Here is a 23,690-nt window from a genome sequence, read left to right on the forward strand (position 1 = left end):
TTGAAAGAGATGTGCAGTATGGAGGGATTGAAAGAGATGTGCTGTGTTGGGGGATTGACGGAGATGTGCAGTGTGGAAGGATTGACGGAGATGTGCAGTGTGGAATCATTGACGGAGATGGGCAGTGTCTAGGGATTGATGGAGATGTGCAGTGTGGATGGATTGACGGAGATGAGCAATGTGGGGTGATTGATGGAGATGTGGTGCTGGATGAATTGACAGAGGCGTGCAGTGTTGGGGGATTGATGGTGACTGCAGTGTGGATGGATTAATGAAGATGTGCAGTGAAGGTGGATTGTCGGAGTATTGCAGCGTGGAAGGATTGATGGAGATGAGCAGTATGGTGGAATGACAGAGATGGGCATTGTGGAGGGATTGAACGAGATGTGCAGTCAGGATAGATTGACAGATGCATACAGTGTGGAGGAATTGAAGGAGATGTGCAGTGTGTGGGGATTGACGGAGACGTGCAGTGTGGGGGGATTGATGAAGATGTGCAGTGTGGGGGATTGACGGAGCTGTGCAGTGTGGAGGGATTGACGGAGAAGCGCAGTGTGGGGGGATTGATGCAGATGTGCAGTGTGGAAGGACGGACGGAGATGTGCAGTGTGGGGGGATTGAAAGAGATGTGCTTTGTAGCGGGATTGACGGAGATATGCCGTGTGGAAGGATTGACAGAGATGTGCAGTGTGGAATCATTGACGGAGATGGGCAGTGTCTGGGGATTGATGGAGATGTGCAATGAGGATGGATTGACGGAGATGAGCAATGTGGGGTGATTGATGGAGATGTGCTGCTGGATGGATTGACAGAGGCGTGCAGTGTGGGGGGATTAATGGTGACTGCAGTGTGGATGGATTGATGAAAATGTGCAGTGAGGCTGGATTGTCGGATATTTGCAGCGTGCAAGGATTGATGGAGATGTGCAGTATGGTGGATTGACAGAGACGGGCATTGTGGAGGGATTGAAGGAGATGTGCAGTCAGGATAGATTGATCGATGCACGCAGTGTGGAGGAATTGAAGGGTTTGTGCAGTGTGTGGGGATTCTTGGAGACTGCAGTGTGGATGGATTGATGATGATGTGCAGTGAGGATGGATTGTCGGACATTTGCAGCGTGGAAGGATTGATGGAGATGTGCAGTATGGTGGATTGACAAAGATGGGCATTCTGGAGGGATTGAAGGAGATGTGCAGTCAGGATAGATTGATCGATGAATGCAGTGTGGAGGAATTGAAGGAGATGTGCTGTGTGTGGGGACTGACGGAGACATGCAGTGTGGGGGGATTGATAAGATGTGCAGTGTGTTGGGATTGAAGGAGCTGTGCAGTGTGGAGGGATTGACGGAGCTATGCAGTGTGGAGGGATTGACGGAGATGTGCAGTGTGGGGGGATTGATGCAGATATGCCGTGTGGAGGGATTGAGGAGATGTGCAGTGTGGGGGGATTGACGGAGATGTGCAGTTTGTGGGGGATTGAAGGAGATGTGCAGTGTGGAGGGATTGATGCAGATGTGCAGTTTGGGGGCTATTTAAGGAGTTGTACAGTGTGGATGGATTGATGGAGATGTGCAGTGTGGAGGGCTGTAAGGAGATGTGCTGCGCTGGGCGATTGATGAGGATGTACAATGTGAACTGATTGACGGAGTTGTGCAGTGTGGGAGAATTGACGCAGATGTGCTGTGTGGAGTGATTAACAGAGATGTGCAGTATGGGGGGATTGAAAGAGATGTGCTGTGTTGGGGGATTGACGGTGATATGCAGTGTGGAAGGATTGACGAAGATGGGCAGTGTCTGGGGATTGATGGAGATGTGCAGTGTGGATGGATTGACGGAGATGTGCATTGTGGAATCATTGACGGAGATGGGCAGTTTCTGGGGATTGATGGAGATGTGCAGTGTGGATGGATTGACGGAGATGAGCAATGTGGGGTGATTGATGGAGATGTGCTGCTGGATGGATTGACAGAGGCGTGCAGTGTGGGGGGATTAATGGTGACTGCAGTGTGGATGGATTGATGAAGATGTGCATTGAGGGTGGATTGTCGGAGATTTGCAGCGTGGAAGGATTGATGGAGATGTGCAGTATGGTGGATTGACAGAGATGGGCATTGTGGAGGGATTGAAGGAGATGTGCAGTCAGGATAGATTGATAGATGCATACAGTGTGGAGGAATTGAAGGAGATGTGCAGTGTGTGGGGATTGACGGAGACGTGCAGTGTGGGGGGATTAATGAAGATGTGCAGTGTGGGGGAATGACGGAGCTGTGCAGTGTGGAGGGATTGACGGAGATGTGCAGTGTGGGGGGATTGATGCAGATGTGCAGTGTGGAGGGATTGACGGAGATGTGCAGTGTGGGGGGATTGAAAGAGATGTGCTGTGTGGGGGGATTGACGAAGATGTGCAGTGTGGAAGGATTGACAGTGATGTGCAGTGTGGAAGGATTAACGGAGATGTGCAGTGTGGAGGGATTGAAGGAGATGTGCAGTGTGTGGGGATTGATGGAGACATGCAGTGTGGGGGGATTGATAAGATGTGCAGTGTGGAGGGATTGACGGAGCTGTGCAGTGTGGAGGGATTGACGGAGATGTGCAGTGTGGGGGGATTGATGGAGACATGCAGTGTGGGGGGATTGATAAGATGTGCAGTGTGGAGGGATTGACGGAGCTGTGCAGTGTGCAGGGATTCTAGGAGATGTGCAGTGTGGGGGGCTTGACGGAGAAGTGCAGTGTCAGGGTTTTGACGAAGATGTGCATTTCGAGGGGATTGATGGAGATGTGCAGTGTGGAGGGATTGTCAGAGATGTGCGGTGCGGGGGTATTGAAGGAGATGTGCAGTGGGATGGGATTGAAGGAGATGTGCAGTGTCGGGGGATTGATGGTAATCTGCAGTTTTGCGTGATTGCCGGAGACGGGCAGTGTGGAGGGATTGCAGGAGTTGTGCAACCTGCATGGATTGACAGCGGTGTGCAGTGTGGAGGAATTGAAGGAGATGTGCAGTATGGGGAATGGATGCAGACGTGCAGTGTGTGTGGATTGATGAAGATGTGCAGTGTGGGGGGGCCTTGATGGAGGTATGCAGTGTGGAGGGATTGAAGGAGATGTGCAGTGTGGAGGGATTGACGGAGATGTGCAATTTGGGGGCTTGGACTGAGATGTGCAGTGTGCGGGGATTGTTTAAGAAGTGCAGTGTGTGGGGAATGACGGAGATGTGCCGTGTGGGGGAATAACGGAGAGGTGCTGTGTGGGGGAATTGAAGGAGATGTGCTGTGTGGGGGGATTGAAGGAGATGTGCAGTTTTGGTGGATTGACGGGAATGTGAAACGCAGAGGCATTCAAGGAGATGTGCAGTGTGGAGGCATTTACGTAGCTATGCAGTGTGGGGGAATTGATGGAGATGTGCAGTGTGGGGGGGCCTTGATGGAGATATGCAGTGTGGAGGGATTGACGGAGATGTGCAGTGTGGAGGGATTGACGGAGATGTGCAGTGTGCGGGCTTTGACTGAGATGTGCAGTGTGGGGGGATTGTTTAAGATGTGCAGTGTGTGGGGATTGACGGAGATGTGCCGTGTGGGGGAATAATGGAGATGTGCAGTGTGGGGGATTGAAGGAGATGTGCAGTGTAGGGGGATTGAAGGAAATGTCCAGTTTGGGGGCATTGACGGGGATGTGAAGCGCAGAGGCATTCAAGGAGATGTGCAGTGTGGGGGAATTGATGGAGATGTGTTGTATGGGGGGATTGATGCAGATGTGCAGTGTGGGGGAATTGATGCAGATGTACAGTGTGGATGGATTGACGGAGATGCGCAATCTGGAGGGATTGAAGGAGGTGAACTGTGTGGGGGCATTGCCAGAGATGTGCGGTGTGGAGGGTTTGACGGAACTGTGCAGTTTGGGGAGTATAGAAGGAGATGTGCAGTGTGGAGGGATTGACGCAGATGTGCCGTTTCGGGGGTATTTAAGGAGTTGTACAGTGTGGATGGATTGATGGAAATGTGCAGTGTGGAGGGATTGCAGGAAATCTGCAGTGTGGAGGGATTGAAGGAGTTGAGCTGTGCGGGGCAATTGATGAGGATGTACAATGTGAACTGATTGACGGAGTTGTGCAGTGTGGGAGAATCGACGCAGATGTGCAGTGTGGATTGATTGATGGAGATGTGAAGCGCAAAGGTATTAATGGAGATGTGCAGTGTGGGGGGATTGAAAGAGATTTGCTGTGTAGGGGGATTGACGGAGATGTGCAGTGTGGAACGATTGACAGAGATGTGCAGTGTGGAATCATTGACGGAGATGGGCAGTGTCTGGGGATTGATGGAGATGTGCAGTGTGGATGGATTGACGGAGGTGAGCAATGTGGGGTGATTGATGGAGATGTGCTGCTGGATGGATTGACAGAGGCGTGCAGTGTGGGGGGATTAATGGTGACTGCAGTATGGATGGATTGATGAAGATGTGCAGTGAGGATGGATTGTCAGAGATTTGCAGCGTGGAAGGATTGATGGAGATGTGCAGTATGGTGGATTGACAGAGATGGGCATTGTGGAGGGATTGAAGGAGATGTGCATTTAGGATAGATTGATAGATGCATACAGTGTGGAGGAATTGAAGGAGATGTGCAGTGTGTGGGGATTGACGGAGACGTGCAGTGTGGGGGGATTAATGAAGATGTGCAGTGTGGGGGAATGACGGAGCTGTGCAGTGTGGAGGGATTGACGGAGATGTGCAGTGTGGGGGGATTGATGCAGATGTGCAGTGTGGAGGGATTGACGGAGATGTTCAGTGTGGGGGGATTGAAAGAGATGTGATGTGTGGGGGGATTGACGGAGATGTGTAGTGTGGAAGGATTGACGGTGATGTGCAGTGTCATGGGTTTGACGAAAATGTGCATTTTGAGGGGATTAATGGAGATGTGCAGTGTGGAGGGATTGTCAGAGATGTGCGGTGTGGGGGGATTGAAGGAGATGTGCAGTGGGATGGGATTGAAGGAGATGTGCAGTGTCGGGGGATTGATGGTAATCTGCAGTTTTGCGTGATTGCCGGAGACGGGCAGTATGGAGGGATTGCAGGAGTTGTACAACCTGCATGGATTGACAGCGGTGTGCATTGTGGAGGAATTGAAAGAGATGTGCAGTATGGGGGATTGCTGCAGATGTGCAGTGTGTGTGGATTGATGAAGATGTGCAGTGTGGGGGGGCCTTGATGGAGGTATGCAGTGTGGAGGGATTGACGGAGATGTGCAATGTGGGGGGCTTTGACTGAGATGTGCAGTGTGGGGGATTGTTTAAGATGTGCAGTGTGTGGGGATTGATGGAGGTGTGCCGTGTGGGGGAATAATGGAGAGGTGCTGTGTGGGGGATTTGAAGGAGATGTGCTGTGTGGGGGGATTGAAGGAGATGTGCAGTTTTGGTGGATTGACGGGGATGTGAAACGCAGAGGCATTCAAGGAGATGTGCAGTGTGGAGGCATTTACGTAGCTATGCAGTTTGGGGGAATTGATGGAGATGTGCAGTATGGAGGGATTGAAGGAGATGTGCAGTGTGGGGGGATTGAAGGAGATGTGCAGTGTAGGGGGATTAAAGGAGATGTCCAGTTTGGGGGCATTGACGGGGATGTGAAGCGCAGAGGCATTCAAGGAGATGTGCAGTGTGGGGGAATTGATGGAGATGTGTTGTATGGGGGGATTGACGCAGATGTGCAGTGTGGGTGAATTGACGCAGATGTGCATTGTGGATGGATTGACGGAGATGCGCAATGTGGAGGGATTCAAGGAGATGAACAGTGTGGGGGCATTGCCAGAGATGTGCAGTGTGGAGGGTTTGACGGAGATGTGCAGTTTGGGGAGTATAGAAGGAGATGTGCAGTGTGGAGGGATTGAAGCAGATGTGCAGTTTGGGGGGGATTGAAGGAGTTGTGCAGCGTGGATGGATTGACGGAGATGTGCAGTGTGGAGGGATTGAAGGAGATGTGCAGTTTCGGGGCATTGAAGGAGATGTGCACTGTGGAGGGATTGACGCAGATGTGCAGTTTGGGGGGTACTTAAGGAGTTGTACAGTGTGGATGGATTGATGGAGATGTGCAGTGCGGATGGATTGACGAGATGAGCAATGTGGGGTTATTGATGGAGATGTGCTGCTGGATGGATTGACAGAGGCGTGCAGTGTGGGGGGATTAATGGTGACTGCAGTGTGGATGGATTGATGAAGATGTGCAGTGAGGATGGATTGTCGGAGATTTGCAGCGTGGAAGGATTAATGGAGATGTGCAGTATGGTGGATTGACAGAGATGGGCATTGTGGAGGGATTGATGGAGATGTGCAGTCAGGATAGATTGATCGATGCATGCAGTGTGGAGGAATTGAAGGAGATGTGCAGTGTGTGGGGATTGACGGAGACATGCAGTGTGGGGTTGATAAGATGTGCAGTGTGTTGGGATTGAAGGAGCTGTGCAGTGTGGAGGGATTGAGGAGATGTGCAGTGTGGGGGGATTGACGGAGATGTGCAGTTTGTGGGGTATTGAACGAGATGCGCAGTGTGGAGGGATTGACGCAGATGTGCAGTTTGGGGGGTATTTAAAGAGTTGTACAGTGTGGCTGGATTGATGGAGATGTGCAGTGTGGAGGGCTGTAAGGAGATCTGCTGCGCTGGGCGATTGATGATGATGTACAATGTGAACTGATTGACGGAGTCGGGCAGTGTGGGAGAATTGACGCAGATGTGCTGTGTGGAGTGATTGACAGAGATGTGCAGTATGGGGGGATTGAAAGAGATGTGCTGTGTTGGGGGATTGACGGAGATGTGCAGTGTGTGGGGATTGAAGGAGATGTGCAGTGTGGGGGGATTGACGGAGATGTGCAGTGTGGAGGCTTTGACTGAGATGTGCAGTGTGGGGGGATTGTTTAAGATGTGCAGTGTGTGGGGATTGATGGAGATGTGCCGTGTGGGGAAATAACGGAGAGGTGCTGTGTGGGGGGATTGAAGGAGATGTGCTGTGTGGTAGGATTGAAGGAGATGTGCAGTTTTGGTGGATTGACGGGGATGTGAAACGCAGAGGCATTCAAGGAGATGTGCAGTGTGGAGGCATTTACGTACATATGCAGTGTGGGGTATTGATGGAGATGTGCAGTATGGAGGGATTGACGGAGATGTGCAGTGTGGGGCGATTGAAGGAGATGTGCAGTGTAGGGGGATTGAAGGAGATGTCCAGTTTGGGGGCATTGACGGGGATATGAAGCACAGAGGCATTCAAGGAGATGTGCAGTGTGGGGGAATTGATGGAGATGTGTTGTATGGGGGGATTGACGCAGATGTGCAGTGTGGGGGAATTGACGCAGATGTGCAGTGTGGAGGCTTTGACTGAGATGTGCAGTGTGGGGGGATTGTTTAAGATGTGCAGTGTGTGGGGATTGATGGAGATGTGCCGTGTGGGGGAATAACGGAGAGGTGCTGTGTGGGGGGATTGAAGGAGATGTGCTGTGTGGTAGGATTGAAGGAGATGTGCAGTTTTGGTGGATTGACGGGGATGTGAAACGCAGAGGCATTCAAGGAGATGTGCAGTGTGGAGGCATTTACGTACATATGCAGTGTGGGGGAATTGATGGAGATGTGCAGTATGGAGGGATTGACGGAGATGTGCAGTGTGGGGCGATTGAAGGAGATGTGCAGTGTAGGGGGATTGAAGGAGATGTCCAGTTTGGGGGCATTGACGGGGATATGAAGCACAGAGGCATTCAAGGAGATGTGCAGTGTGGGGGAATTGATGGAGATGTGTTGTATGGGGGGATTGACGCAGATGTGCAGTGTGGGGGAATTGACGCAGATGTGCAGTGTGGATGGATTGACGGAGATGCGCAATGTGGAGGGATTGAAGGAGATGAACTGTGTGGGGGCATTGCCAGAGATGTGCAGTGTGGAGGGATTGACGCAGATGTGCAGTTTGGGGGGGATTGAAGGAGTTGTGCAGCGTGGATGGATTGACGGAGATGTGCAGTGTGGAGGGATTGAAGGAGATGTGCAGTTTCGGGGCATTGAAGGAGATTTGCAGTGTGGAGGGATTGACGCAGATGTGCGGTCTGGGGGATATTTAAGGAGTTGTACAGTGTGGATGGATTGATGGAAATGTGCAGTGTGGAGGGATTGCAGGAAATCTGCAGTGTGGAGGGATTGAAGGAGATGTGCTGTGCGGGGCAATTGATGAGGATGTACAATGTGAACTGATTGACGGAGTTGTGCAGTGTGGGAGAATCGACGCAGATGTGCAGTGTGGATTGATTGATGGAGATGTGAAGCGCAAAGGTATTAATGGAGATGTGCTGTGTGGGGGGATTGAAAGAGATGTGCTGTGTAGGGGGATTGACGGAGATGTGCAGTGTGGAAGGTTTGACGGAGATGTGCAGTGTGGAAGGATTGACGGAGATGTGCAGTGTGGAATCATTGACGGAGATGGGCTGTGTCTGGGGATTGATGGAGATGTGCAGTGTGGATGGATTGATGGAGATGAGCAATGTGGGGTGACTGATGGAGATGTGCTGCTGGATGGATTGACGGAGATGTGCAGTGTGTGGGGATTGACGGAGACTGCAGTGTGGATGGATTGATGATGATATGCAGTGAGGATGGATTGTCGGAGATTTGCAGCGTGGAAGGATTGATGGAGATGTGCAGTATGGTGGATTGACAGAGATGGGCATTCTGGAGGGATTGAAGGAGATGTGCAGTCAGGATAGATTGATCGATGCATGCAGTGTGGAGGAATTGAAGGAGATGTGCAGTGTGTGGGGATTGACGGAGACATGCAGTGTGGGGTTGATAAGATATGCAGTGTGTGGGGATTGAAGGAGCTGTGCAGTGTGGAGGGATTGACGGAGCTGTGCAGTGTGGAGGGATTGAGGAGATGTGCAGTGTGTGGGGATTGACGGAGACATGCAGTGTGGGGTTGATAAGATGTGCAGTGCGTTGGGATTGAAGGAGCTGTGCAGTGTGGAGGGATTGACGGAGCTGTGCAGTGTGGAGGGATTGACAGAGATGTGCAGTGTGGGGGGATTGACGGAGACATGCAATGTCAGGGGTTTGACGAAGATGTGCAGTGCGTTGGGATTGAAGGAGCTGTGCAGTGTGGAGGGGTTGACGGAGCTGTGCAGTGTGGAGGGATTGAGGAGATGTGCAGTGTGTGGGGATTGACGGAGACATGCAGTGTGGGGTTGATAAGATGTGCAGTGCTTTGGGATTGAAGGAGCTGTGCAGTGTGGAGGGATTGACGGAGCTGTGCAGTGTGGAGGGATTGACAGAGATGTGCAGTGTGGGGGGATTGACGGAGACATGCAATGTCAGGGGTTTGACGAAGATGTGCAGTTTGAGGGGATTGATGGAGATGTGCAGTGTGGGGGGATTGATGCAGATGTGTAGTGTGGAGGGATTGTCAGAGATGTGCGGTGTTGGGCGATTGAAGCAGATGTGCTGTGTGGGGGATTGATGGAGATGTGCAGTGTCGGGGGATTGATGGTAATCTGCAGTTTTGCGTGATTGCTGGAGACGGGCAGTATGGAGGGACTGCAGGAGTTGTGCAACCTACATGGATTGACAGAGGTGTGCAGTGTGGAGGAATTGATGGAGGTATGCAGTGTGGAGGGATGGACGGAGATGTGCAGTGTGGAGGGATTGACGCAGATGTGCATTGTGGAGGGATTGACGGAGATGTGCAGTGTGGGGGTATTGACGGAGATGTGCAGTGTGGGGGCTTTGACGGAGATGTGCAGTGTGGGGGGATTGATTAAGATGTGCATTGTGTGGGGATTGACGGAGATGTGCCGTGTGGGGGAATAACGGAGAGGTGCTGTGTGGGGGGATTGAAGGAGATGTGCTGTGTGTGGGGGATTGAAGGAGATGTGCAGTTTTGGTTGATTGACGGGGATGTGAAACGCAGAGGCATTCAAGGAGATGTGCAGTGTGGAGGCATTTACGTAGATATGCAGTGTGGGGGAATTGATGGAGATGTGCAGTTTGGAGGGATTGACGGAGATGTGCAGTGTGGGGGGATTGAAGGAGATGTGCAGTGTAGGGGGATTGAAGGAGATGTCCAGTTTTGGGGCATTGACGGGGATGTGAAGCGCAGAGGCATTCAAGGAGATGTACAGTGTGGGGGAATTGATGGAGATGTGTTTTATGGGGGGATTGACGCAGATGTGCAGTGTGGGGGAATTGATGCAGATGTGCAGTGTGGATGGATTGACGGAGATGCGCAATGTGGAGGGATTGAAGGAGATGAACTGTGTGGGGGCATTGCCAGAGATGTGCAGTGTGGAGGGTTTGACGGAGATGTGCAGTTTGGGGGGTCTTGAAGGAGATGTGCAGTGAGGAGGGTATGACGCAGATGTGCAGTTTGGGGGGTATTTAAGAAGTTGTACAGTGTGGATGGATTGATGGAAATGTGCAGTGTGGAGGGATTGCAGGAAATCTGCAGTGTGGAGGGATTGAAGGAGATGTGCTGTGCGGGGCGATTGATGAGGTTGTACAATGTGAACTGATTGACGGAGTTGTGCAGTGTGGGAGAATCGTCGCAGATGTGCAGTGTGGATTGATTGACGGAGATGGGAAGCGCAAAGGTATTAATGGAGATGTGCAGTGTGGGGGGATTGACGGAGATGTGAAACGCAGAGAGATTGAAGGAGATGTGCATTGTGGGGGGATTGGAGGAGATGTGCAGTTTGGGGTGATTGACGGGGATGTGAAGCGCAGAGGCATTCAAGGAGATGTGCAGTGTGGAGGCATTTACGTAGATGTGCAGTGTGAGGGAATTGATGGAGTTGTGCAGTATGGGTGGATTGACGTAGATGTGTAGTGTGGGGGGATTGAAGGAGATGTGCAGTGTGGGGGGATTGGCGCAGAGGTGCAGTGTGGATGGATGACGGAGATGCACAATGTGGAGGGATTGACGGAGATGAGCAGTGTGGATGGATGGATAGAGATGTGCAGTGTGGAGAGATTGACAGAGATGTGCAGTGTCGAGGAATTGACGGAGATGTGCAGTGTGGATGGATTGACGGAGATGTGCAGTATGGAGGGATTGACAGAGATGTGCAGTATGGGGGGATTGAGGGAGATGTGCAATGTGGCGGAATTGAAGGAAATGTGCACTGAGGGGGGATTGATGGAGATGTGCAGTGTGTGTGGATTGAAGGAGATGTGCAGTTTGAGGGGGATTGACGGGGATGTGAAGTTCAGAGGCATTCAAGGAGATGTGCAGTGTGGAGGCATTTACGTAGATGTGCAGTTTGGGGGGCATTGATGCAGAGGTGCAGTGTGGATGGCTAACGGAGATGCGCAATGTGGAGGGATTGAAGGAGATGAGCTGTGTGGGTGCATTGACGGAGATGTGCAGTGTGGAGGGATTGACTCAGATGTGCAGTTTGGGGGGTATTTAAGGTGTTGTACAGTGTGGATGGATTGATGGAGATGTGCAGTGTGGAGGGCTGTAAGGAGATGTGCTGCGCTGGGCGATTGATGAGGATGTACAATGTGAACTGATTGACGGAGTTGGGCAGTGTGGGAGAATTGACGCAGGTGTGCTTTGTGGAGTGATTAACAGAGATGTGCAGTATGGGGTTTGAAAGAGATGTGCAGTGTGGAGGGATTGAAAGAGATGTGCTGTGTTGGGGGGTTGACGGAGATGTGCAGTGTGGAAGGATTGACGGAGTTGTGCAGTGTGGAATCATTGACGGAGATGGGCAGTGCCTGGGGATTGATGGAGATGTGCAGTGTGGATGGATTGACGGAGTTGCGCAATGTGGGGTGATTGATGGAGATGTGATGCTGGATGGATTGACAGAGGCGTGCAGTGTGGAGGATTGATGGTGACTGCAGTGTGGATGGATTGATGAAGATGTGCAGTGAAGATGGATTGTCAGAGATTTGCAGGGTGGAAGGATTGATGGAGATGTCCAGTATGGTGGATTGACAGAGATGGACATTGTGAAGGGATTGAAGGAGATGTGCAGTCAGGATAGATTGATAGATGCATGCAGTGTGGAGGAATTGAAGGAGATGTGCAGTGTGTGGGGATTGACGGAGACATGCAGTGTGGGGGGATTGATGAAGATGTGAAGTGTGGGGGATTGACGGAGCTGTGCAGTGTGGAGGGATTGACGGAGATGCGCAGTGTGGGGGTATTGATGAAGATGTGCAGTGTGGGAGATTGACGGAGCTGTGCAGTGTGGAGGGATTGACGGAGATGCGCAGTGTGGGGGTATTGATGAAGATGTGCAGTTTGGGAGATTGACGGAGCTGTGCAGTGTGGAGGGATTGACTGACATGTGCAGTGTGTGGGGATTGACGGAGACTGCAGTGTGGATGGATTGATGATGATGTGCAGTGAGGATGGATTGTCGGAGATTTGCAGCGTGGAAGGATTGATGGAGATGTGCAGTATGGTGGATTGACAGAGATGGGCATTCTGGAGGGATTGAAGGAGATGTGCAGTCAGGATAGATTGATCGATGAATGCAGTGTGGAGGAATTGAAGGAGATGTGCAGTGTGTTGGGATTGACGGAGCTGTGCAGTGTGGAGGGATTGACGGAGCTGTGCAGTGTGGGGGGATTGATGCAGATGTGCACTGTGGAGGGATTGAGGAGATGTGCAGTGTGGAGTGATTGACAGAGATGTGCACTGTGGGGGGATTGATGCAGATGTGCACTGTGGAGGGATTGAGTAGATGTGCAGTGTGGAGGAATTGACGGAGATGTGCAGTTTGTGGGGGATTGAAGGTGATGTGCAGTGTGGAGGGATTGACGCAGATGTGCAGTTTGGGGGATATTTAAGGAGTTGTACAGTGTGGATGAATTGCTGGAGATGTGCAGTGTGGAGGGCTGTAAGGAGATGTGCTGCGCTGGGCGATTGATGAGGATGTACAATGTGAACTGATTGACGGATTTGGGCAGTGTGGGAGAATTGACGCAGATGTGCTGTGTGGAGTGATTAACAGAGATGTGCAGTATGGGGGGATTGAAAGAGATGTGCTGTGTTGGGGGATTGACGGTGATGTGCAGTGTGGAAGGATTGACGGAGATGTGCAGTGTGGAATCATTGACGGAGATGGGCAATGTTTGGGGATTGATGGAGATGTGCAGTGTGGATGGATTGACAGAGGCGAGCAGTTTGGGGGGATTGATGGTGACTGCAGTGTGGATGGATTGATGAAGATGTGCAGTGAGGATGGATTGTCGGAGATTTGCAGCGTGGAAGGATTGATGGAGATGTGCAGTATGGTGGATTGACAGAGATGGGCATTGTGGAGGGATTGAAGGAGATGTGCAGTCAGGATAGATTGATAGATGCATACAGTGTGGAGGAATTGAAGGAGATGTGCAGTGTGGGGGCTTGACGGAGCTGTGCAGTGTGGAGGGATTGACGGACATGTTCAGTGTTGGGGGATTGATGCAGATGTGTAGTGTGGAGGGATTGACAGAGATGTGCAGTGTGGGGGGTTTGAAAGAGATGTGCTGTGTGGGGGGATTGACAGAGATGTGCAGTGTGGAAGGATTGACGGCGATGTGCAGTGTGGAAGGATTGACGGAGATGTGCAGTGTGTGGGGATTGATGGAGACATGCAGTTTGGGGGGATTGATAAGGTGTGCAGTGTGGAGGGATTGATGGAGCTGTGCAGTGTGGGGGGATTGATAAGGTGTGCAGTGTGGAGGGATTGAAGGAGATGTGCAGTGTGTGGGGATTGATGGAGACGTGCAGTGTGGGGGTATTGATAAGGTGTGCAGTGTGGAGGGATTGATGGAGCTGTGCAGTGTGGAGGGATTGACGGAAATGTGTAGTGTGGGATTGAAGCAGATGTGCAGTGTTGGGCTATTGACTGTGATGTGCAGTGTGGATGGATCGGCGGACATGTGCAGTGTGCAGTGATTGATGGAGCTGTGCAGTGTGGGGGGATTGATGGAGATGTACCGTGTGGAAGGATTGACGGAGATGTGCAGTGTGTAGAGATTGACGGAGATGTGCACTGTGGAGGGATTGACGGAAATGTGCAGTGTAGGGGGATTGAAGCAGATGTGCAGTTTTGGCGAATTGACTGTGATGTGCAGTGTGGATGGATTGACGAATATGTGCAGTCTGGGGGGATTGACGGAGATGTGCAGTGTGGAGTGATTGACGGAGATGTGCAGTGTGTGGGGTTGACGGAGATGTGCAGTGCAGAGGGATTGCAGGAGATGCTCAGTGCGGAGTGATTGAGAGAGTTATGCAATGCAAAGGGATTCAAGAAAATGTTCAGTGCGGAGGGATTGAAAGAGATTGCAGTGCGTTGGGGTTTTCATCCAGGTATGTTGAGCAATTACTTTTTTCTGGTTTCTGTTTTCTAGACCATCATTTGGACTGTGCTGGCCTCAGTTCGTATTTATTACAAGTATCGCAGAGCAAAGCCCCTCACCAAGGAGGTGCTGGTTCGTGACCCTTATGCTATTAAGGGAATTCGTAAAGTGATTGATGGCTGTGCCTTCAAGGTGTATGGACACTGGGTAAAGAAAGGTTTGCAGCAGAACAGAGCAGCATTGTTTGAGAATTCTCCAAAAGCCTTCTTGTTCTCACTGGGCACTGATTTTGATGTGCCTGCACAACGGTTGGAATAAATCCCACCTCTGTTCAATTGGAGTTAGTCCTAACACTCATGTGGTTCTTTGGCCATTACATCTGACCTTACTTCCCTCTTTAGTTATTCTATCTCGTAATGGGGTGAGCGTGAGTGTCAGAATCTAATTGCTAATTTAAGAATTATAGAAAAATAGCACCCAGTTATAGTGATTAGAATTTACAGCAGGCGGGTGTAAGGAGCTAACTGTTTAGTTTACTGGTAGATGCCAATGTGAGTCCTCTACCCTTCATGTTGGAGTCCCAGTAGTGCCCTCTTCAATGTGTCTGGTCTATCTGATCAGTTCCAGCTGATGATAGTGTCGACCTCTCCTGCCACAAGTGCAGGTTCCTTTCTCCACACCTTTTCTGTCTCAGTTTCCCATCCTGAGGATTGGGATTGTTCTCCTGACCACACCAAGCATTTATCACTAATTCTGGTCTCTCCTTTTGCTGCTGACTTTTCCTTCTAGTTTTTCTTCTCTTTATAATATCCCTATTTTAGCCTCTTTACCTCATTCTTTTCAATACGGTCTATCAATCTCTGTTTTTCATGGACATCTGCCTTTCCCCCTACGTTACTTCTCCAATCTGCTCTGGGTATATTTTTTCTGGGGCTGCCACATTAGTTTTAAAAGCTTGCTCCCTCTTCTTCCATTGCTGTTTCACTTAGCCCATTTCAGCTCCAAGAGTCACATATTAAAAACACCTTGGGTAGAATTTTACTGCCCCTGACAGTGGGTTTGAAGGCTAGGGATTGGAGATGGTGGGGGTGCAGCTTATAACATACAGCATATGGTCTGTCTGCCCCTATATGCCACCCCGACATGTCTCCCATTTTATGGGATGGGAGAGAGAAATGGAGACATTGGGCAGCCTGCCCGCCCTTGGGTCTTTTGAAGTCCATGAGCAGCCAATTAATGATCATTTAAGTGGTTCACCCACCCCCTCTGCCCCCCTCCCCCACCAGTACTGTACCTGTGGCAGGTAATTAAGAATTATAGAAAAATAGCACCCAGTTATAGTGATTAGAATTTACAGCAGGCACGTGTAAGGAGCTGTTTAGTTTACTGGTAGATGCCAATGTGAGTCCTCTACCCTTCATGTTGGAGTCCCAGTAGTGCCAAGGGATGGCACCCTTGGGATACTGCCCCATGCCAAGTGGGTAACATGGCAACTTTCACTGGGTTAGCTGGTGTCAGGTAAAGATGGGGAGAATTTCCTTTGGGGGTCCCTTGTGCCCATCAGAGAAATCCGCTTCCCTGAGGGTCAAAACCCCTTTTAATCCTCCACACGTGCAGCCCCCTCACACTCCTTTTGGGACCTGCCAGGTTGGCTCCACCAATACCCCAATCTTACCTTCAACCCTGTCTCCATTAGCTCCTCTTCTTGGAGATTGCCTGTTGTCCCAGCAGTGGCTTCCACTCAAACCTGTTGCTGCTGGGACGACAGATACAATCAGGTCATCTGATTGGACAGAAGCTCTGAATTGGGCCTTCCTCCCCAGATGGGGACAGAAGTCTCGTTGTTAGCCAATGTATAACCCTGCTGAACATTAACTGGCTGCAGGGCAGCAGGTACTGGCAAGGATACATTCTGCCATCTGAAAAATTCTGCTCGCTGTCCTGGGCTGGGGTCCCTGCCTCCCAGTGTTTGAGATTTGTCAGGGGAGAGCCTGCCCCGCTCAGCCGCTTCGCCCTGCAGCTGTTTAACGGCCATTGAGTTGTTAACTACTTTGCAGTAAGTCTTCCAGCACCATCTATGGAGGAAGTACCATCACCAAGAGTTGCTGACCAATAAGAAGGCTGGCAGCTCTTTTGTCACAGCACTTCCACCAGGATTGGTTGTCATTCCTGGGATTGTAGCTGGTCTCCAATAGAGAATGCCGCTGGAACAAGATGTGAAGACAAGTGCAGTGGGTCTCACTAGGGCCAGGCTGGCAGCCTGGGGCAAGGGGGTTGTGTTGGAGGGGCTGGGATTGACCGGGCTGGGGGTTGAGGGGTAATGCAGAGATGGGAAGGCCTTTAGGGAGAGCTCCGATGGACCCAGTGAGCTTGTAAAGGGGATACTGCCCCTTCCTGCTACTATCCCGAGCAGTGAAAGCATCCAGACTTCTTACTTGGCACCAGCCTCCATCTGCCATGGAAAAAAATGCAGTGGGAGCGGAAAGTGGCCCTTAAATGAACATTAATTAACCTAGGGGCCTTCATGGTCCACGGGCAGACAGGCCTCCCAGTGTTCCCCTCTCCCCACCCCAATCCCTTGAGTAAAACCGCAGCAGGAGTAGGTGGTGGGCGGGTAGGCACCAGGAATGGCACCCTTGGCATTGCACCCAATTTTACAGCTCCCTCCCTCTTCCATCTGTCAATACACCCACAGACATTGGCAGGATTGTGTAGGAGTGTCTTGGAAACTGGCTCCCCAGACTTCACCTTTGAGCCTGTGAAACTAAAAATAAAAATGCAGAAATGAACCAAGAAGGAAATCCATTGGTCTGCAGGGAATGGATTGGCTCCTGTTGTTCAGTGCATGATAGAGTGAACGATTCGCGCTTTCATTGCATGTACTGTGTGGTATGAAGTGTAGCCTGTTTCTGTTCAGGCCACTTAATGAGAAAATTAAACCATTTTTGGGGCTGTGTGGAATCTGTCTAATATTTATTCTCATTTACTATGCAGAATCTGTTCAATATTTATTCACATTTACTAAAGTGATATACATGTATATAAATCTGTGTGTGCATTTCTGTGTGTCTCTATGACTGTCTTAGTTGAGTATGTACCTGTGACTGTATCAGTTGGGTATGTATCAGTGTGCATTACTGTGTCTCTCTGTGACTATATTACTTGAGTATGTATCTGTGACTGTATTAGTTGAGTATGTCTCTGTGACTGTATCAGTTGAGGATGTCTCGGTGACTGTATCAGTTGAGGATGTCTCTGTGACTGTATCAAGTGAGGATGTCTCTGTGACTGTGTCATTTGAGGATGTTTTTGTGACTGTATCAGTTGAGGATGTCTCTATGGGGGCGATTTTATGGAACCAGCAAGAGTGGGAAATATAGCATGCTGGGATGTGATATTTCAATTTCTCAATGGTGGGTTAAGATGCAAAGATTTGTCCAACAGTGTGTTTGCGGCATGTTAGCTCTCACAACAGTCTGTGGCTGGTTCATACTTGTAATACATTTACATGCCCTGAATACTCATTAGTGTGAAACTGTTATTAATTAGGACCTAGCTTCAAGATAAAGTCAGTGGCACATGAGAATCTTGTGGCATCCAGTTTAGGGTCGTTTAGAGGTGGTTGAACAGTGCACCATTTGGCTTTGTGCAGCTGTGTCTCAGGTGTGCAGTTGTCCATATTGAACTCTCTGGCATAAGGAGGGAATCTGTGGAAAGGTTGGTTTTCAGGTGCAGATTGGTGGGGAGGAGGGAAGTATGGGAGGACAGGGGTGGTATTCAGGTGTACAGAGGTGTGGAGGGCCTAGCATCCTGGGTGTGGTAGTCATCTGGGTTGCAGGGTGGCAGCAAGTGGCTGGATCCAGGCAGGGAAGGCAAGATGAATGAGGAGCCTAAAGCGTGGGGTTGGTTCTATCAATGTTGGGGTCCTGTGGTTCGAAGTGAGGATGCTGGGTGGTGGAGGGAACGGGCACAGTCACAAAGGTATGGAGTGGAGTCAGATTCGTTAGGGGGCCAAGTCCAGAGGCAGGTATTCACGTGTCATAGAGTGTGGCATGGGAGCAGATGAAAGCATTGAGAATAACAGGAGGGTTCGGGTTCAGAGTCGGAATTTGGATAGGCATGGAGGGAGAGATGGCACGTGCATGGAAATGGTAATAGGGCCCAGGCTAATGGAGGGACAATGATCCTTTGGGCTGCAGAGACCAAATTCAATGGGAATTATACAAAGGCCATATACATTTCATAAGCCAGGCCTGGCCACCCAGAGTCTACTAGACTGCTAGGTCAAAGACCCCTGCAACCCTCCTTTCAAATTCTAAACGGTTGGAACATTAACATCCTCAGGAACACAGACAAAGGAATAAACACCCTTTGTCAAAGCCAAACTGGAGAGGTGGGAGTTACATTACATGACCCCCCCCTCAACCAGCCCCCTCCACCCCTCCCCCAGCTGGGAGAACCTGTTATACTGTTTTGCTGTATTGCAAATCAGTCTGCCATCTTCCATCTAGCAAGCAGCTGCTCAGAAGAGAGGCTCTGTCGAGGTTTGCATGCAACCCCCTCCACCCCCTGCCCATCTACACTGTTTCTACTGGAACTTCTGAACTTCTACATTCTGAACATTGTCTACAAGCCTGATTCACCTCTGCTTGTCAATCTCATCGTGGAAGTCAACACTACTGGGAAAGTGAATTATCTAGCATAGGTTTTCAACCTGCCGACCTCAGTGAAGGAATTCATCATTGGACTTTGTTTCTAGACTTAGGTGAAACAATAATTCATTGCTCTCTGGTCATTTCCCTGTAAATCTTTCTTTCTCTATCCCGCATTTATTGTATGAATGTCCAGGGGGCTATGTAATGAAATCCCCTCCCATGTGCGAATAAACTAACCCCCCAGAGTTTACCCTATCTTGAGTTTGCTGGGGGTTATTAATAGAAATTGGATCACACCAAAACTGAGGGGTTGGAAAATATACCACCACTTATAAAGGGGGAAATCAAAATCAAAAAACGTCTTTTGTTTACAGAGAGGAAAAATCAGGGCTGCTTGCATTAACCCCCCCTCCCCACCCCCTCCCCACCAGCTGTCTGTAACAGACAGAAAGCAAAATGGCAGGAAAAGAAAACTTCAGAAAGTATGAACACAAAGGCAGAATATTCCAGACCCTGCCACATGGCGGGCGGGAAGGATAATGTGGTGGGAGCTGAAAGGTCAGTTTTCCATCCGTGTAAAATGACAGCGGGATCTTCTGCTCCTGCCCATGATGGCGGGTAGCAATCCCCACATAGGCCAGCATGAAACCAATTTGCATCCTGTTAATGGAATGCAGACGATGGCAGGCGTTCTCTGGAGGTGTGGGATCTTGAGGGCTCTGGCCTACTGGAAATCTCCTGCACTGATGCAGAGACGTCCCCCTCAGCCTTGCCCACTGAAGCTTTTGGGGTCAATGGCAGTGCGGAAGATGACAGGCCGCTAATCCTAGGAGTGTCCTGAAAGGAGGGCCCTGTGGTAGCTGGCATGTGCTCCTCCTCCATCTCTGTGCGCAAAGGCACCTCCCTGTCACCCTAAGAGGAAGGGGCTCCTGCAGGGAGGTCCAGGGGCTTCATTCCTCTGTCACCTAACCACTGCTGCCCTGAGTCCATAGCTGGTCCAAGCACATATGGATCGAATGCTCGATCTGGCTCTTCATGACAGTCACCATCCTTTCCATGGATGAAGCCACACGTTCAAATACTTGAGACTAAGCAGAACCGATGGCATGCACGGACTCCTCCATACCCCATGCACGGACTCCTCAATACCCCATGCACAGACTCCTCAATACCTCATGCACGGACTCCCCCATACCCCATGTATGGACTCCTCAATAGCCCATGCATGGACTCCTCCATACCCCATGCACAGACTCCCTCATATCCCATGCATGGACTCCCCCATGCACAGACTCCTCCATACCCCGTGCACGGACTCCCCCATACCCCGTGCACGGACTCCCCCACACCCCATGCATGAACTCCCCCACACCCCATACAGAAACTCCCCCATACACCATGCACAGACTCCCCCATACCCCATGCACGGACTCCCCCATACCCCATGCACGGACTCCTCCATACCCCATGCACGGACTCCCCCATACTCCGTGCACGGACTCCCCCACACCCCATGCACGGACTCCCCCATAACCCATGCACGGACTCCTCCATACCCCATGCACGGACTCCTCCATACTCCATGCACGGACTCCGCCATACCCCATGCACCGACTCCTCCATACCCCATGCACAGACTCCTCCATACCCCATGCACGGACTCCCGCATGCACAGAATCCTCCATACCCCATGCACGGACTCCTCCATACCCCATGCACGGACTCTCCCATACCCCATGCACGGACTCCTCATACCCCATGCACGGACTCTCCCATACCCCACGCACGGACTCCCCCATACCCCATGCATGGACTCCTCCACACTCCATGCACGGACTCTCCCATACCCCATGCACAGACTCCTCCATACCCCATGCACGGACTCCCCCATACCCCATGCATGGACTCCTCCACACTCCATGCACGGACTCTCCCATACCCCATGCACAGACTCCTCCATACCCCATACATGGACTCCCCCATACCCCATGCATGGACTCCTCCTTACCCCATGCACCAACTCCCCCATACCCCATGCACTGACTCCTCCATACCCCATGCACGGACTCCACCATACCCCATGCACGGATTCCTCCATACACCATGCACAGTCTCCTCAATACCCCATGCATGGACTCCTCTGTACCCCATGCACGGACTCCCCCTTACCCCATGCATGGACTCCTCCTTGCACGGTCTCCTCCATACCTCATGCATGGACTCCCCCATAACCCATGCACGCTCCCCCATAGCCCATGCACGGACTCCCCCATAGCCCATGCACAGACTCCCCCATAGCCCATGCATGGACTCCCCCATACCCCATGCACGGACTCCCCCATACCCCATGCACGTACTCCTCCATACCCCATGCACGGACTCTTACAATGCCCATGCAAGGTTGCGCATAACCCCCGGCACCTCTGCAAGCTTCCAGAGGCCTGTCACCAGTGTGGGGGCTCCACAGGGGTGTGATCCCCAGTAGCCCTCAGACCGTCTGGGGATTTGGCTGTCACAGCCCCCCTCCGCTGCTGGGATGAATCAGTGGTGTACTCCCCAGATTGTGCTTTTAGATCTAGGTGTCTGTGCATTGCGTGGGTGTAACTGCACTGGCAGAGGTTACTGATGAGGCAGTTGAAGATGCATTCTCTGGGGCATTGGGTTCTTCATCTGCAGAGTTAGTGTCTTTGGGCTCCTGTTGAGGCTGCATCTGATCCCTGGATGATAATGACCTGTAGTGGAGAACAAACAGAATCATCACAGTTTGAGCAAGTCATATTTCATCATGTCCTTCCTATCTGCCCATATGCCAACAGCAGGATAGTTGTCTCTTCCCCCCTACTCTTGGATGGTCCAGCCTTGTTGTCTGTGATGGATCACGCTCCCTCTTCGCCAGTGTTTACCATACCTCCACCTCTGTGGCTGTGAGGAGCCTGCATCTAGGCCTTCCCCTCCTGTCTCCTCCCTCTGGTGTTGTGGGCCTGCTTGTTCTGCATGACAAAATACAGTCAGTGATGTGTCAAACCCTTGTCTGCATCCCCATCACACATACTGGCCTGTCAGTCACCAGTTGCAACCAAGCACACACATCAGGCAAACTCCCACATGCTTTGGCCTCCATTACCATGTGGTACTAAGGCTGATCCTGTATTCACACTTTTGTCATAGCTGCCCACTCACATCACATTACTGATGACCCCATGAGCGACTCCTCTTGAAGATGTAACACTGGCACTACCCTGGTAGATCGAAGGAGCACATTGGCCCGTTTCCTGAACTGGACGCAGGTTCAATCGTTATCCCATAATTGTTCACTGTGTTGGAGCAGTAAGCTTTTATTACCTCCATTAGCTGCAGCATTGTCATGATGAGAAGCTTCCCCCACCACAAAATCGCATGTGTTCCATGTGCACCCCACCGGCACTTTAATTTTTCAGTGTAATCGTGTGCAAAACGAGAAAGAGCAGAGTGTGGAAGTGGTGCACACATCCGGTAATGCCGTAGGGAACAGCATGCCACTGACAGAATTCTTCCTTATGTGACTGCTGAGTGTGTCTTTGAGAATTCATATAATTGTACAACTATCTGTGTGTGGCTGTATCTGTGTAATGTTGCCTATGTCTGTGTATAATTTATTGAATGTACATTGAATCGCAGTAGGTAGCAGGGTTTTCCTTTGCTGTAATAACACCAGGTACAAAACTTGTTATTCCCATTGCCTGAAAGATTTCTCCTTTTCACTATGTTGACCCACATGTAGCATCTGTTGCCCATCTTCCTGCACTATCTTGACCCAATGACTAGTCTTTGCCTGGATTTCAAGGTTGATACACTGTTTGACCCTTCAATACAATTGTTCAGGAATCTCCTGGACTGGAAGAGAAGTCTTCAAAGCAAAGTTGTCCGTGATATTCGCAGATTACCCAAAGGCTATCCCCACCCATGGAACCAGCAAACTACAAGGAGGTGAGGGCAGAAAAACAATAATGGCAAAAATGAAATGATTCACAAAGACTTAACCTGAATGTTTTCATTACATTTTTACATCATCAGAGAGAAAGACTCTCATATTGTATCTAAATCACTGATAACATATTGATATCTAGTACAAATGTGAACAGTTTTATTTTTGGAAGCAGATCTGCTATGTGAAATTCAGTTCCATGAACCTCCTGTCCTTATTTGGAGTCATTAGAAACGTTGGTATTGTGAAACAAAAGAAGACCAATATCCATGGAAATCACCTTCTACCATCCTGGTATATCTATCGAAATCACCATTTATCATCCTGGTAGTGGCATTAAACAATGATAATGGAGTTCCTGCTTAATATCCAACAAAGAGACTGTAACCGACCCAGGCATGAGGTAAGAAATCCCCAATGATGGAGAGCTTTGTGAACCATAGTCCTGTGATGACCTCGTCATTCCAAGCTACACTCATGTCTCAAACTATTCATAAAAAGCATCTCAACAGGTTATATTCTGAAATAAACCTATAAATTGTAATTGAATAAATAAATAAAAATCAAACTGAATAGAAAAGCAGAATATTACTTAAATGGAGAGAAAATGCAGAATGCTCTAAAACAGAGAGACCTGAGTGTCTTGTACATGAAGCCCAAGACATCAGCACACAGGTACAAATGTAATTAGGAAGGCAAATGGAAAGCAGAGAGAGGGTAGCAGCAGCAATGAGGGGAGTGGCAGGAGAGACAGGAGAGCAGCAG

The 23,690-nt window shown here is 50.3% G+C and overlaps 1 protein-coding gene across 1 annotated transcript in view; it reads left to right on the forward strand.

Annotated features, from left to right (window-relative positions):
* LOC121282941 (phosphorylase b kinase gamma catalytic chain, skeletal muscle/heart isoform-like) overlaps positions 1 to 17,267 on the forward strand; it is a 366,244-nt gene extending 348,977 nt beyond the window's left edge. Inside the window, exon 10 of the mRNA XM_041196763.1 lies at positions 14,358 to 17,267. Within this exon, the coding sequence (XP_041052697.1) occupies positions 14,358 to 14,624 (267 nt within the window). The 3' untranslated portion in view covers positions 14,625 to 17,267. The remainder of the gene's footprint in view (positions 1 to 14,357) is intronic.
* Positions 17,268 to 23,690: the final 6,423 nt, after the last annotated feature.

The sequence above is a fragment of the Carcharodon carcharias genome, chromosome 10 (genome assembly GCF_017639515.1).
Source record: "Carcharodon carcharias isolate sCarCar2 chromosome 10, sCarCar2.pri, whole genome shotgun sequence".
NCBI classification, from domain to species: Eukaryota; Metazoa; Chordata; class Chondrichthyes; order Lamniformes; family Lamnidae; genus Carcharodon; species Carcharodon carcharias.